The following is a 16,217-nucleotide window of genomic DNA, read 5'->3' as shown; positions in this document are numbered from 1 at the left end:
GGGGTCTCCCCTGTTCGCCGCATTTCGAATCACAACCCCTCCCTCCCTTGCCAGGCCCTCCCTGTGTTCTGCGTGACACCGAGGGCTTTCTGACTCACTGTATTGTGATCCGTTTTGCTTGTTTACTCTCTCGTCCCCCTTCCCCTGTCCCCACCTAGATGCCACGCTCTGTGTTTTTGTTCACCTCAGGATCTTTAGCTCCTAGAATAGTGCCTCGCATGTCATAGGCTGTTGGTAAATAATTTGTGAATGGATGACTAATGGGTATTTATGGTTAAAGTCTTGAGCGGGGGGGGGGGGGGGGGGGGGGAGGGGGCGCAGTGGGGGGTGTGGGAGGTGTGTTTTTTTTTTTTCTCTCCCTCTCTTACCCCAGCCAGAAACTTCTGAGGTGTGTGGGGATGGAGCTGTGGACATTTGCTGTCCCTGGGCCTTGTCCCAGGCAACCATGAGAGTTGTGGCAGCTCTGTCCCAGGCTGACTTCCTGCCAGGTGTTCAGGCTATTCCTGGGCTGTGAGCCCCCAGCCTGGGCAGTCTTCTCTGGCCGGCAGGCAGGCCCGACAGGCGGCGAAGGAGGGACAAACACTCACAGCCCGGCAGCGACTCATGGGCCCTCTACCCTTGTTCTCTCTTCCAGGCTCCCGGGAGCAGCACCAGGGCCGGAGAAACAATGGTCTCAGTGACTATGGGTGAGTCTGTGGCCTTCTTCCCGGGGCTCCCCCTCCCCACTGCCCTTTCTGAGTATGACCTTGGACGAGGTGGGGGAGGGAGGGCCAGGTCACTGGCAAGAACAGCTGTTGCCTGAGGACCTCGGAGGCGGGGCGGCCGCCTGCCCAGGGCCTGCCCAGGGCCTAGCCACTCTGTATCTTGGCCTCCCGACGGCATAGTCTAGCCTTAAAGAACTTGGTGATGTGGAGCCCAGCAGAGCCTCGGTTTTCTCACCTGTAAAACGGAGAAACTAGCAGTCCCCACGTCCTGGGATGCTGTAAGGGTTAAGGAGGTTATCGCATGTCAGACCTTGGGCAGGGTTCCCAACAAATTTTAGCCGTTAGGATTCTCATAAGCCTCATCACTATATTCTCTTTAGGCTCTGCACGGTGGGATTGCCAAAGCACAGAGGTTAGCGGGTAGCTTGTACGTCTTTTGAGATTTGTGCGTATAGAGAAGTACATAGGACATCTTTGTGTGGTCATGAGAGCAATTAGAAAGCAAACGCTGGACTACATCCTTAATGATTCCATTTCTATAAAGCACAGAAACAGGCAAAACCAATCCATGCTGTTGGAAGGTACTGGGTGCCCTCGAGAAACAGAGAGACGTCACTACATAGGGAATGTGGTGCGGGCGGGGGGGGGGGGGGCTTCTGGGATGTTGGGAATGGTCTATCTCTTGCTCTGGGTGTGGCTTCTTTTGCTCCGCCTAACGGCCGGCAGTCCTCTCTGGCTGCGTGTAGCTGCAGTTCTTTCCTTTGAGCGGCTGTGTAGTATTTCCTGCGTGAGTGACCACCCTTGGTTTCTCTGCTTCTGGCCGCAGATCCTGCATTGCTTCTGGGCTGGGGCTGTTAACAGACCAGCTGCTGTGAATATTCCAGTGCGCGTCTCCTGCTGTGTACGGCAAGCCGTACCTCACTGAGTCCACGACGCACGTTGTGTGTCCCCTCTTACTCTTTCTGGAACAGGGGTGCTCCTGACCATTTACTTGGCAACATATTTTTCTCTTTAGTGAAATGATGGCAAGAACCCGATGTGGGGACGTTTGCAGTTCCTCGACTTTGCTTCAGGCTGCTAGCCACCCCCAAACGATGTGGCCCCTTTTCCCTCCTTAATAACAACGTAACTGAGATACGGTTCACATTTTATACGATTCCCCTATTTAAAAAGTGTACAGTTCAGTGGTTTTTATATTCTGTGTTCAGAGTTCTGCAACCATCAGTCAATCAGTTTCAAAACCTTTTCATCACTCCCCCGAAAGCCCCCATACCCATTAACTAATAGTCACGCTCTTTTCTTTTTTTTAAAATTTTTTTTTAAAAGGTTTTATTTATTTGACAGAGAGAAAGACAGCCAGAGAGGGAACACAAGCAGGGAGAGTGGGAGAGGGAGAAGCAGGCTGCCCGCGGAGCAGGGAGCCCGATGCGGGGCTCGATCCCAGGCCCCTGGGATCATGACCTAAGCCGAAGGCAGACGCTTAACGACTGAGCCACCCAGGCGCCCCAATAGTCACTCTCTTTTCCCTGCCAGCCCCTGGCAACCACTAATCTGCTTTCTGTCTCTGTAGATCTCTATAGATATTTACCTATTCTGGACATTTCGTATAAATGGGATCATTATGTGTTTTTTTTTTTTTTTTTTTTTTAAAGATTTTATTTATTTATTTGACAGAGAGAGACACAGTGAGAGAGGGAACACAAGCAGGGGGAGTGGGAGAGGGAGAAGCAGGCTTCCCGCAGAGCAGAGAGCCCGATGCGGGGCTCGATCCCAGGACCCTGGGATCACGACCTGAGCCGAAGGCAGATGCTTAACGACTGAGCCACCCAGGCGCCCCCATTATGTGTTTTTTTTTTAATGGACAAGGTTGCCTGCTTTTGGCTAATAGAACCCAGGGCCCCATGCCTGGGCAGGTGGATAGTGTAAGGCAGAAAAAGACCCCCTGTCCTCTGGGCTGGTGGCAGAAGTCCTGAGGGCACAAGCTCCTCACCTCCCCTCAAATCTTGGGGAGATAGGCCTGTGGCCAGGTGGGCAGAGGGGTGGCCCCTGGGCCTGTGCCCGAGCCCTGAAGTCACCTAGACCAGAGTCTCTTTCCCCACTCTGAGCCTCAGTGGTCTTGTAAGCAAAATGGGCATAGCAGTAGCAAATTTCTTGTTTTGATTGTTGGGTGTAGGTGCTATTAAAGAAAAAAGTTTCCCCCGTGAAACCACGGCACACCATTGATTGCCAGGTGGCTCTCAGTTTCAGAGATGTTAAAATGTGAAAAGAAAGTTCTTAGAATTAGTGATCTTATCTAACACCCGTTGGCCAGACCAGGGTCAGTTTGAAGGTCATACCCAAGAGGCTAAACAGAGAAGTTTAGAAAAAAAATAAGGCTTCATGGGTGGGTGTGTCCCTGCTCTTGGCCTTGGCAGTGGTAGTGGTGGCAGAATAAGAATAGCATAGCAGCAGCTGCTATGAGATGAGATTGTCCCCTGGGCCAGGTGTCACTTAAAGTCCTATATGGAGACTCTCACCGAGTCTGCACAGCGATCCAAGGATGTAAGGATGTGGGCGTTATCACTGGAATGTGAGCTCAATGAGGGCAGGGACGTTGTCTTGTGTCCTGGAATCCCCGGTGCTTAGAACGGGACCTGGCCTGTGCCAAGTCCTCGGTAAATCCTCACTGAGTGTATTATCCCTAAATTTACAGAGGAGGAAATGGAGACCCCCAAGCTTTAACTTCCCATAGGCCCTTAGCCAGGAGGTGGCAGAGTCAGAATTTGAACCCAAGCACCAAAGCCTCTGCTTGCTGCTTCTGTGGTGAGGAGAGGGCTTGCTGACGCTCACAGGCCAGCTGTGTCCCTTCTTTCCGGTCACCTGTGGATCCTGTCACCCTCGGGAGCTGGGCCTGCCATTGGGGACCAGGGTGGAGAACCCAAAGTCCCAGCTCCCTGAACTCGGGCACTGGCCAAGCGTGGGGATGATCATGGTGGCTCGCAGCCAGGGCAGAGCTGTGGGCAGAAGGGCCGTACAGAAGCACATGGGCTTCGTGTTGTTCTCAGTCTCCTCAGGCCTCCTTCGTGGCCTCAGTCTCCTGGTTGGCAGAGTGAGGGAGTCCTAATGCTGCCGAGCTCCTCACAGGGGTGTGGGCAGGCTGAGTTCCACTGTCCGCGTGAAGCGCTCGGCCAGGGCCTGGCATGCGGTGAGCATTTAATTTGTGGGAGCCGTGGTTTTGCGGCTACTCTTCTCTGGAGAGAATAATGGGAATAATGAGCCCTGTCCATCCCCTAGCCACTTCCGAGTGGATCCAGTTCTTTAAGGAAGCCGGCATTCCTCCGGGGCCTGCTGTCAATTACGCCGTGATGTTTGTGGATAATAGGTAAGGGGGCTGAGGGGACAGAGCGGGAACTTGGAGAGAGGAGGGGAGAGGTCGGGGGAGAAGGGAGCTGGCCGGCCCATCCGTCCTGACCCACTGGTGGCCTCACTGGTGACCCTCCCCTGCAGGATCCAGAAGAGCATGCTGCTGGATCTCAACAAAGAGATCATGAATGAGCTGGGCGTGACTGTGGTGGGCGACATCATTGCCATCCTCAAGCATGCCAAGGTGGTGCACCGCCAGGTGGGTGCACAGCCCAACCCCTTGGTCCCTGGGTTTAGGGTGCGGTGGAGGGACGGTAGCAGAGCCAGCAGGAGGCTTGGAAGCAAAAGCGGGCAGACCTGAGTTCCAAGGCTGGTTGTACTATTTGCTGTGTGACATTGGGCGTGTTGCCTAACCTCTCTGAGCCTTTCTTTCTCCATTGGTAGAATGCAGCTAGGCAGACGTATCTTGCAAGGTGGTTGTAAGTATTGAGTTAAATAAAGCCCCAGTACAGTGCAAATAGTGGGGCCTCAGTAAAGGCTCTCTATTATCATTACTAGTTCTCATCTTCCTCATGATAATCATCATTAGCAGGACTCTTCTCTGTCCCCAGGACAGGAGCCCCGCCGTGGGACTCGGTCAGTGACTTGGCCAACAACATGGTTATTCCATTCTTGGCCCCTCCACTTACAGTGACCTTAGACAAGTGATCTTTACCTCCCTGAGTCTCTCTGAAACAGGCTTTTCACACTCCACTCCTGTATAGGGGACTGTGGCCACCCACCAGATAGTGTGTGTGGCACTGAGCGCCAGACCTGGAATGAAGAGCTTGTTGAATCTTGATAGCAGACACTTACCAAGGCTTTACCATAGCCTGCCAGGACCTGTCTCCATCCTTTACGCATTTTAACTCATTTATTGCTCACTGCACTCGACTGAGAAGGAAGCTTGCCTCAGAGCTGTGCTCTCAGACTCTCACTTTACCGAACACTGGCTGCTTCCCCCACCCAGGGACGGGCCTTCACCTGGCCATCGTCCAGCCAGGACCCCACAGTGAGCGCTATCTCAAGTCGGGGGCATTCCCTGAGTTACCACAGAGCAGGTCACCGAGCAAAGCTTTTTTTTTCCCCTTTAAACTTTTAAATTCGGGAACAACTTTAGGTTTACAGAAAAATTCCAACAACAGTACAGAAAGTGTCTTATCTCCCTCACTGAGCTTCCCCTCACGCTAGCACTGCACGCAGCCATGGCGCGTTTGTCAAAACTAAGAGACGAACGGTAGCACGCTCCCACTAACTACACCACAGACTGCTTGGACTTTCTCAGTTCTTTCACCGATGTCTTCTTTCTCTTCCGCGAATACCACCTTGCAATTCACTTAAGTCTCCTTACGTCTCCTTGGTCTCTGTTAATTTGTGACAGCTCCATAGTCTTGCCCGGTGCTTGATGACCTTGACAGTTTTGAAGAGTACCGGTCAGGTGTTTTGCAGAACGTTTCTCAGTTTGGGTCTGTCTGCTGCTTTCTCATGGTTGGGGGTGAAATGTTCTGAAATCTCTTCTCTAGCAGCTCGGGCTCTGATCCCTCCAGTGTTGCTCAGATTTCTGTTCCCGGACCTCGTGCCCTTGTCCCTCTGGTAACCCAGACACCTGTTTTTTGTTGTTGTTGTTATTGTTGTTTTTTACAGGACATGTGCAAGGCTGCCACTGAGTCAGTGCCCTGCAACCCCAGCCCCATCCCAGGCGAGATCCGCCGCGGCGCCTCCAGCGGTGAGTCCCACCCACCGGGGGTCCCTTCCCTTTATTCATGGAGTTTAATTGTCAGGGGCACACACCTGGAGTCTGCAGGGGTGAAACAAAGCCATCTGAGGTTCTCTCAGCGGCCGATTTTCATTGGTGGCAGTTCTGTTCTATAAAGTTCTACAAAGCGAACACTGAATTAGCGAGTCCCGAGTCGCTGCTCGCGGAGGAAATACAAGGTTAGGTTCCTGCGAGCCTCTGATTACATCTTTGTCAACTGATCAGTGCAGACGCAACTTTATGTGTGTTTCTGTTTAAAGAGCTTTCATTTGTTATATGTTGTCGACGCGTTAACATCGAGCTCGGCACCAGCAGCACTGTAACACGTGTCTGGACGAAGCTAATCTAACACTTATGTTTTCTCCGTAAGGCACGTCACTTGGGAGTACTAGAAAGCACCTTGTCACTATGCTTGGGGGCCATTTTAAACAGCAAAATCACTAAGAAAAAGCACAAAAATGTAAAAACATGGCACGAAATAGACCGTGAGAAGCCTACTTGTTTACTTGTGTGAGAGTTGACACAAGAAGGCAGAGCGTCACCTCGTTTGACTTCAGGGGGCGAGTGCATGTCAGGTGACTCAGGTCTTTCACCGTTCAGTGCCTGGCTGTGGATGACCACAAAAGCACAAGTATTGGTTTTGGGGTTACAAATCAATGTTAGCGAAGAGGCAAATTTGCAAATAGGGAATCTGTGAATGGTGAGAAGAGACTGTATTTATACCTTTGTTTTTTTTCAGCAGTGTGATACCTTTTTTAAGAAAAATAAACCTGGGGCGCCTGGGTGGCTCAGTCGTTGGGCCTCTGCCTTCGGCTCAGGTCATGATCCCGGGATCCTGGGATCGAGCCCCGCATCGGGCTCCCTGCTCGGCGGGAAGCCTGCTTCTCCCTCTCCTCCCCCTGCTTGTGTTCCCTTTCTTGCTGTGTCTCTCTCTGTCATATAAATAAATAAAATAAGATTTATTTATGTATTTGTCAGAGGGAGAGGGGGAGAGAGAGAGAGTGAGCGAGCGAGGAAGCAGAGGGAGAAGCAGGCAGGACCCTGGGATCATGACCTGAGCTGAAGGCAGACGCTTAACCAGCTGAGCCACCCAGGCATCCCAAGAAAAAGAAACTTTAAAAATCTAATATGCATATTAGCCTTTGCTGCATAACAAGCTCCAAATGGGTTTAAGGCGCTGACTTTTATTTCTCATGATTTTATGACCTGGCCGGTCCATTCTGTTCTGGGCCAGCTCAGCTGATCTCAGTGGTCACCTAGCAGCTCGGTTGAGGCTGGGTGATCTAGCATGGCCTCACTCACACGTCTGGTGGTTGGCTTGATGTCATCTGGGCCAACAGAGGTGACTGGGCCACATGTCGCTTGTTTTCCAGTGGGCGAGCCCGGGCTTGTCCACACGGTGCCGATCGTAGGGTTCCCCAGAGCAGCATGAGAGGGCAGGCCCCACTGTGCAAAGCACCTCTTAAGCTTCCGCTTGTGTAACCCTTGCTCTTGTCCCATTGGCCAAAGCCCGTCACGTGCCTGAGCCCAGCGTTGGTGTGGGCAGTGCCACCCGAAGGCATGGACAAAGGGAGGCTGAACAAATTGGGAGTTCTTTCCTGCGACAGTCTGCCTGAACTTACATGTGGGAGAGGGTGCGATCGTGAAAGTACAGCTGACTCACTTTGCACAGGCCAACAGCCGTGTGGCCAGCAGCATCCAAGTCCAGGAACAGAAACCCGACCAGCATCACTGCCACCCTCTCCAGGGCACCCATTACCCTGATTTCTCACAGCACAGGATGTCTATTTTTGTTAGTCTTTTTTGCTAGTCTGTCAAGTGTATATAACTGAAGTCAGATAGAGTGTATTTTTTTATACCCTTCTGAAGGTCTTTGTTTAAAACAAATTTAAAGACGTAAAACTAACAAAAATACTCGTGGAGAAAATAGGCAATTGGGAGGAATAGGGGAAACAGGCAAAGAGGGAAAGGGAGTAGGGAAGAATGTTCCAGAACAGCATTTTTGGTACACTCACTTGTATACACTTCATAACATACGCTTTTGAATATGCGTGTCTGTATCTGTGTGTGTCTGACGTCTGACTACAGCTTAAATTCATGAGGGCAAAGACAGAGTTGTTCTCTTCCACCTAAATGGTGCTTACCTGTCGTGATGAAACATCATAGCCCTTATCCCTTTCAAGCAAGACGTTTCCCTCTGGGTACACTGCAAGAGGCAGGGCCTCTCAACTGCTTACCTTCTATAGCAGACCATCCCAGTCATCCCAGGAGAGTCTGCACAGCTCGCCGGAAAGCCATCCCTATCCGGCTTCAGAGCTGTCTGAAGAAAAGTCTTGGGAAAATTGTGAAAGGGTATATACCGGTCATTACCAGGGGAGTGAGCAGGGCTGAAAACCGACCATTTTTTCCTGGTAGGGGGAAGGAGGAGGTTTGATTGGGAAGGGCCAATCCCCGGACTTTGGAAGGCTCCAATTCTTCATCTTTTTGTTTAATTTAAATTTAATTAGCCAATTTCTAGTACATCATCAGTTTCAGATGTAGTGTTCAATAATTTATCAGTTTCATATAATACCCAGTGCTCATCACATCACGTGAGGAAGGCTCCAATTCTTGACCTGGGTGGTGGGTATGTGGGAGTTGACTTTCTGTTAAGTGGTCTGTGTGGGTTTGATGTATTTTTTCTGTATGCTATACTTATAATTTCAAAAACCAACCAAGCAACATATAATTGTAATAGCACATCAAGGGTCAGTATGGGGGACTTCAGCAGGTTTTGAGAGAGAGCACATAGCAGAAAAAGGGAAGGCTTTTGGGGGGTGGGTAAGATGGAATACCAAAATCTAAAAGCCAATGGGGGTGGGGGATCCCCGGGACTGTGGAGCGAGCCGGGGCAGCATGAAGCTCTTCCCCAAGAGCTTTTGAAACCCGGGCCCTAAAACCAGCTACACTGTGCCCAAGACGAGACCCATGTCCTTCCCACACTGGGGCTGGCCCTCCCGTCTGCATGCTGTAGCTCCCCCCTGGTGCCCTGGGATCCTTCCTTCTGCTCTGCAGAAGACTGGAGCTGCCAGAGACGGCCCTCACTCCCGGCCCTCATCCCCAGAGGGACGTCACTGCATGTCTTTCCATGGCCCCCCTGGAGCCGGACTCACCATTGCTCAGGGGCCTGGCGGAGGGACCCCTCCCGGAGTCCCCGCTTCCTCACCTGTAAAATTGGCTTGCAGTAGATCCTGTTCTGGTAGGGGTGTTGGGATTTTCCGTGAGAGTGTTCATTTTTTCCAGTGGATGTTTATGGAGGACCTGTGAAGCTCCAGAAACTGTTGCAGCCACTGGGGATACAGAAATAAACAGGCATTGTCTCCTGGTGGGGCCTGCATACTCACCAGAGAGCCCACCAGTAGATAAATCCGTCATTTAGTGTCAAGCAGTAACTAGGGTTGTGAGACAAAAGCAAGCCTAGCATAGGGTCAGGCCGGTGGAGGTTGATGGAGTGGTGCGGGAAGCTTTCTCTGAGGAGGTGCCATCGGAGAGGAGACCTGAGTGAAGAGCCAGGGCAAGCTGGTTGGTGCTCGGGGAACTGCATGCCAGGTCGAGGGAACAGCATGTGCTATGAAGAGGTGCTGGGTAGGGAAGATCCCCCAGACCAGCTTGGCTGGAGCGGAGCCGGGAGAGGAGCTTGGGTGAGGTGTGATGGGAACCAGGCTGATCTAGGGCCACAGGAAAGGCCCCCACGCAGCGAGGGGTGGGCTAGCTACTGGTTAGACTGGCCCACCCCCAGGCACCCCCATCATGGCCGTGTAGACACAGCATGACTCCAGCTGCCCCTTCCCCATTCAGTCCCAAGGCTTTCCTTCTCCGTCCTGGCCCCCATCCCCAGGCCCCTGGCACGACGACTCTCCCCTTTCCTCCCCGCAGCCGCCTCTCGAATGATCGCCAACAGCCTGAACCGCGACTCCCCACCCGGCACTCCCCCCAGGCGGCCGGACACCAGCACCTCCAAGATCTCGGTCACCGTGTCCAACAAGATAGCAGCGAAGAGTGCCAAGGCTGCCGGTGAGGGGACTTGGGTGGATGGCGGGAGGAGCTGGGGGTGAGGGTGGGTTGGCAGATGGTATTCAGAGGTCATGTTCCCAATGTAGCAGGGTGCTTTGAAGACCACAGTGAGTCCAAAGTGTTCAGGCTTGGTCAAGCCCCTGCACCTCTGTGGACCTTGCTTACCCAGGCTGTAGACTGGGGACAGCGGGAAGCCCTTGAGACGGTGTACCTAACAGTACAGGTGCATTGCGGTTCAATCATTTTAGATTTTTTATCTATTTTTTATTGTGGAAAGAAACACTTAACATTGACATTACTCTCTGCATAAAGTCTTAAGTGTTCAGTACAGTGCTGTGGACTGTAGGTGGCTCAGTCTCTTTTCCCAGATGCTCACCAGGGCCCATACTGGTGCCAGGCCCTATGCTTGAGGCAGGGGTCAGAGGTCAGGAAGCTACCGTTTCCTCTCAGCAGCCAGGAGGATCCTTCCAGACCTTCGACCTGATCCTCTCACCCTGGGCTAGGACTCTCCAGAGCGTCCCATTGTCCTGGTAGTAAAGTCATCTTCCCACATGTCCTTATAGGCTCCATATAATGTGCATCCGTCTCCTGCATCTCTTCCCCTGGCTCCCTCCCCTGGGTCCCTTCCAGGCTCCTTCCCGTCGTGGGCCTTTGCCCTGATGTTCCTTTCTCCCAGCACACTCTTCCTCCAAAGACTTCTGTGCTTGGCCTTTGTTTTTCTTCCAGGTCTCAGCTTGAAAGCTGGGAATAGGACTCTGGCCTTTGCGCTTCCAAGCCCGCCTCCTGCTGCCTGCCCCACGGTCCTGCCTTTATTGGCCTCACCCCCACAGCAAAGATCTTGGCACAAGCAGAAACCGAGGCCCAGGGAGGGGGGCCCTGTCCACCTCCACCGCCCGTGCTCCCTTTCTGCCCTGTGTGTTTAGAAGCGCCTCCTTCCTGTCTTTGGCCTTTTTGATTTGTGTGTCATGAGCAAGAAAGTTAAAATTCATTTCTGAAGTTTTAAAAGGACGGTGAGCCTGGGAGTGACCTGGCTCAGATGTGTTGAGGGGATTCTTTTTTTTTTTTAATCTAAGTGAGGTATAATTTACTTATGTACGATGTACACATTGTAAGTATACAGTTTGATTAATTTAAAAAAACTGTTAAACCCGTGAAACCACCACCTAGCTGGAGCTCTTGAACCTTTCCCCCTTTCTGAGGGGACTCTGGCTGGGCTGGGAGGTCAGCATACGGGGGGCAGGGACGGAGCCACAGGGAGCCTTGTGAGGCCCACCACCGAGTGGGGATTCTGAGCGCCATCAACAACCCTGTTGCGCCTAGACCTCTGAATTTCTTGGTGATTTGGAGTCAGTGGTGGTTGGGAAGATAAGGGATTCTAGTCGTTCAAACACATGGAAGTAAAGGGCACATTTGTGCCCTTCGCTGGGCGTCCAGCCCCCAGCTCAGGAGAACATTTCATCCCAGAAGATGCTCACTCCCCCCCCTCCTCCCCAGCAGCCTTGGCCCGCCGGGAGGAGGAGAGCCTGGCTGTCCCCACCAAGCGGCGCCGGGTCACGGCTGAGATGGAGGGGAAGTACATTATCAACATGCCCAAAGGCACCACCCCCCGGACCCGCAAGATCCTGGAGCAGCAACAGGCGGCCAAAGGTATCGGCCCGGCAGGGGCGCCCTTGGGCGTAGAGGCTGCATTTCCCTTTGGTTGCATGGTGCGGGGTTGGTCATGCCTGCAGGCACTGGCCGAGAAGCAGGCTCTAGCGAGATCCAGGGGGCCTTGGACCAAGGGGACAGCAATGGTGGCCGTAGAGGAGGAGGACATGTCATCGCCTCCGCCCTGTCGTCCTGCAGTTAGTGTAGCAGGGTTCCTTAGTGCCTCGTCTGGCGCCTCTTCCCCAAGCGGCGGGGACTCGGACTCCGTGACTGCTTGCCTGTGACGTGGGGACCATGCCTGGCTGAGGGTGGGTGCCCAAAGCACGGGAACCATCATTATGAGCCAGAGGAGCCTGGTTGAGGTTCAGTCCCTAGCTGGGGTACAGAGAGGGTCTTCCCCACAGTGTTCTTTTAGAATATTGTACGTGTCCTCATGGAAAAACATTCATATGGTGCAGAAGAATATACAGTACCAACGGACTCTGTCCCGTCACTCCCATATCCCACGCCATCGTTAACCTACCCAGACCAGCATCTGTGAGCTTGCAAGCATGCATTGTACATAGGCCCATATGAGTGTTTTTTTAAAATCACAAATAGCACCGTCCTGTAGGTATTGTTCTAGAACTTTTTTTTTTTTTTTAAGATTTTTTTGGAGGGGGAGAGAGGGAGAGCATGAGCAGGGGGTGGGGGTGCAGGGAGAGGGAGAAGCAGACTCCCCAATGAGCAGGGAGCCCGATGCGGGGCTTGATCCAAGGACCCTGGGATCATGACCTGAGCCAAAGGCAGATGCTTAACTGACTGAGCCATTCGGGCACCCCATTCTAGAACTTTTGTATTGAGATCTTTTCACCTGGATTGTGGATCTGCTTTCACTCTTTTTATTTTTTATTATTTATTTATTTTAAAGATTTTATTTATTAGAGAGAAAGTGAGAGAGAACAGGCAGGGGAGGGGCAGAGGGAGAAGCAGGCCTCCCGCTGAGCAGGGAGCCCAACGCTGGACTAGATTCCAGGACCCCGAGATCATGACCTGAGCCGAAGGCAGACGCTTCACCGATTGAGCCTCTTAGGCGCCCCATGCTTTCACTCTTTTTAATGGTCATTTTATATTTGCATCGTATTTATATATCATAACTTAGTAAACATTCTATCAATGGCTGTTTGGGTTGGGATTTAGGGAGAGGGCTCATCACTAGTCGGCAGGCTCTCAGAGCCCCATGACCCCAAAAAGAATGAAGGGAACAAGTAGGGATTAAGAACGCTTCGCGCACACACACATTTCTTGAACTTGTACAGTCTCGAGGAGCCCAAGGGTCAGTTTCAGTGGATCCTTCCCACATTTGGCACTAGCCAGAGACGTGTGGGTCAGTGTTAGCCAGGGTGTAGACACAGAGTCTGCCTGCCTGGACCAGAGCTGCCTGGGCCTGGACTAGCCGTGTCTCCCCTCCCTTGTCTGCATGATGCGTGGTGCTCGGCCAGGCCTGGGCTCTGCGCTGCTCAGCAGGTGCTGGCTGAGGGCTCACTTCCCTCCCAGGTCTCCAGAGGACGTCTGTGTTTGACCGCCTCGGCGCCGAGACCAAGGCAGACACGACGACGGGGAATAAAGTGAGTTGGGAATGGGGAAACTGCCTGAGTTCTCTAATTTGTCTTCCTTGCGGGTGTCGGTCCCACATCCAGCCCCTCATACTCCCTGCGCCGCCTCACCCGCCTTAACAGCCTCAGTTCCCTTCTTTGCACCTCGACCTCTCTCCTGATTTACAGCGCCTGGGGTCTGGCCAACTCCTGCCTGCTGCCCTCGGGCCGCTCCCACCTCCTTGTCCCAGACTGGCCTCAGCATCTTCCCCTAAAGGGACTCCTTTCCCAGGCCCTGTCTCAGGGATGCCCCAGTGCCCCCATTCCAGGCAGGCTCCAGTGACGGCTCCATCTGTCTTCCCTGCTCTGCCACCTCCCCCCATCTCCTGCCCCTCCCCCCAGCGGCAGTGTGTGCCCACCCACAGGACAGGCCACCTGCTCCCCATCAGACGCTGCTCACCGTGGTCAGGATGAGCGCCGCCCGCCTTGCCTTGGCCTGCAGGGCCCAGGGACGGTGTGTGCTTAGGAGCACACGGCCTGAGCCCTGCCCGGTGTGAATCCAGCTTTGCCACTCCCTGGCCACATGGCCTTGGCCATGTCACTTAAGCTCCTTGTACCTCAGTTTCCTTATCTGTCTAGGACCCATCTCGTCGGGTGGTTGTGAGGATTAAGTGAGCTACACCTGCACAGTGCTGGGGGTGTCTGAGGCGTGGTAGGCACGCTTTGAATGTCACCTTCGATTAACTGCACCGGAGCTCCCCGGCTGCGTTTCCTGCCTCTCCACCCCTTGCTCACCAGGGCTTATCTGACCTTTTTCTCACCTCCTATAATCTTATCATGAGCATGATAATCACACTCGGGATCATGTGGTTAGAAGATGCAGCCACGTAAAGAGCTTAGCATAAAGAGCTTAGCAGAGAGCGAGTGCTCCATACATATGATTCTTATTCCTGCCTTGGGGGCTTGGCCCTCGCCCTTTTCTCGGCTGACTGATCGTTGAGGGCCTGGCTTACACATCAGCACCTGGGAGAAGGTGTCCTTGAACTCCCAGAGGAGGCTTCCCCGTCTCCCGCTCGCCAGCACTCCTGTCTCGTCCAGAGAATGCACCACTGTCGTAATTAGGGAGTTGTTTGTGTCATTTCCGCTGCCAGATCTGTCTCCCCCGCTGGACTGTGAGCCCCCTGAGGGCAGGGCCAGGGACAGTCGGGACTCAGGAGATGCTTGTTGAGTGAATGACCGAATTCGTCTTTTGCCATGTTCCCCTGCAGACCTTTGCAAATGGTCTTCTGTCTGTGTGTGGCCCACCCTCTCTCTTCCCATCTTTATTAGACCTATGTGCCGGAACTTTCAGATCTCATCTCAGGTGTCCCTTGTCCAGGGAGTCTCTTCTGAACTTCGGCCAAGGTCAGTGGCTCTCACCACTGGCTAGTGTGTCACCGTGTCACCGATGGGTGTTCCTCCCAGCGAGGCCAGGCACAGTGAGGCAGCACTGCACGCATGTGTGTTGAATGACTAAATGACTCACTTGTCCCGTCTCTGACCCCTGCAGCCCACAGGAGTTTTCAGCCGCCTGGGGGCCACCCCAGAGATGGACGAGGATCTGGCTTGGGACAGCGACAATGACAGCAGCAGCTCTGTCCTGCAGTACGCCGGGGTTCTGAAGAAGCTGGGCCGGGGCCCAGCCAAGCCCAGTCCCCAGCCGGCACTGACTGTCAAAGCCAAGGCCACAAGCTCGGCCGTGACGGCTGCCACCCCGACACTGCGGCGCCTGGCCCTTTCCTCACGCCCGGGGCTCGAGAGGAAGCCAGAGTCCCTGTCCAAAGTCAGCATCATCCAGAGACTGGGCAAGGCTGCCCTTGTGCCCGAGGCCCAGGACAGCCAGGTCACGAGCACCAAGAGTAAGTCCTTGGCCGAGGTCAAGGTCACCATTAAGAGGACTCTGGTGGGGCCCCGGGGGAGCAGCTCCAGCGAGGGCCTGGGCGCCCAGATGGACCATGCGGGCACAGTGAGCGTGTTCAAAAGACTGGGCCGCAGGACCTTCTAGCCTCTGGGCGGGGCGCGGGCCCCTCTCCAGGTTCCTGGCTCTGGCAGAGGCTCCCGTGAGGCCATGCCCAGTCCTCTGCTGGCTCCTGGATGACACTGCTTGTCACCCTCAGGCATTCGAGCCGGCCCGAGCTTTCTGGGGGCTCACCCCAGTGTTCTGAGTCCGACATAGTCGCTGTGGCCTGGCCTTGCTGCTCTACGACTTTCCTTTCTCACGTCCTTTGTTCTCTCCTCTCGGACTGTGGCCTTTGGCAGGACCCACTTTTCTACCTCTCCCAGAGCCAAGTGCTCTTTTCCCTCCTCCGTTCCCCCTCCTGCCCCTCGGCAGCATCTGCTGCCTCCGCCCCAGCTCCCCGGCCTCCCCAGTTCCCCCCAGAGTCCCCCCACCTTACCGACGTCCCGACTTCCCCTCGCCCCTCTGCCCCTTCCCCCTTCCGTCTCCCCCCCCACCCCCGCTCCTTTAACTTCTCTGTCTCTCCCTCTCTTCACACTGTTCATTTCTCTTCTGTTTTCTGTCCCCGTGGCAAGGCCCGACTGTGCGCTGCGTCCTGCCTGACCCTCCTGCACCTGCGGCCTCCCAGCGGCCCCCTCGTCGGCGGTGGCGTCGAGCGTGTAGAGACTGTTAGCCGCCCTCAAGCCCGGGCTGGAGGGACCTCCCCTGGCCCTGGGCTGCAGCGAGGGCACCTCTGTTTTCCTGCCCTGGGCACCTTTTCCTCTGAAAGCCCGCGGTGGGTGGTGGGCAAGGGTCGCCGGGAAGGGAGGCCAGTACCAAGAGAGAAAGAGAGAGAAGAAAACAGCTGTTTTAATATATTTTTGTGACTTTCAAACCGTTTCCCTCCCCTCCTTCAGGGTGAGTCACAGGGTTGTTTTTCACACAAAGCACAATGTAGGTGGGGGTGCCAACGAAGGGTTGGGCTCTGTCCGTGAAGGTCAAGGCTCCACATGGGCCATGTCTTTGCTGCAGGGAGTAATGGTCACGGTCACCGTTCAGGTGGACTTCCTCTTCCCCTCACCCAGCTCCTCTTCCGCCACTGTGTCCTCCCCCTCCGTATAATTTAC

At 53.9% G+C, this 16,217-nt stretch overlaps 1 protein-coding gene across 9 annotated transcripts in view; it reads left to right on the top strand.

Moving 5' to 3' along the window:
* C15H19orf47 (chromosome 15 C19orf47 homolog) overlaps positions 1–16,217 on the top strand; it is a 34,785-nt gene that overhangs the window by 3,694 nt on the left and 14,874 nt on the right. For 4 of the 9 annotated variants that reach the window (XM_078063515.1, XM_036095070.2, XM_036095069.2 and 1 more), the window contains 8 exons: positions 635–686; positions 3,978–4,065; positions 4,191–4,305; positions 5,730–5,811; positions 9,757–9,894; positions 11,389–11,541; positions 13,078–13,148; positions 14,665–15,985. In XM_078063515.1, coding sequence (XP_077919641.1) covers positions 668–686; positions 3,978–4,065; positions 4,191–4,305; positions 5,730–5,811; positions 9,757–9,894; positions 11,389–11,541; positions 13,078–13,148; positions 14,665–15,159 — 1,161 coding nt within the window. In that variant the 5' untranslated portion in view covers positions 635–667 and the 3' untranslated portion in view covers positions 15,160–15,985. Of the gene's footprint in view, positions 1–634; positions 687–3,977; positions 4,066–4,190; positions 4,306–5,729; positions 5,812–9,756; positions 9,895–11,388; positions 11,542–13,077; positions 13,149–14,664; positions 15,986–16,217 lie in introns of those variants that run through there. The other 5 variants (XM_078063516.1, XM_036095066.2, XM_036095068.2 and 2 more) reach the window with 4 other exon arrangements.

This window comes from Halichoerus grypus, chromosome 15 (genome assembly GCF_964656455.1).
Source record: "Halichoerus grypus chromosome 15, mHalGry1.hap1.1, whole genome shotgun sequence".
Lineage (NCBI taxonomy): Eukaryota > Metazoa > Chordata > Mammalia > Carnivora > Phocidae > Halichoerus > Halichoerus grypus.
Note: the sequence above shows the minus strand (reverse complement) of the source record. Positions and strands in the feature narration are given on the sequence as shown.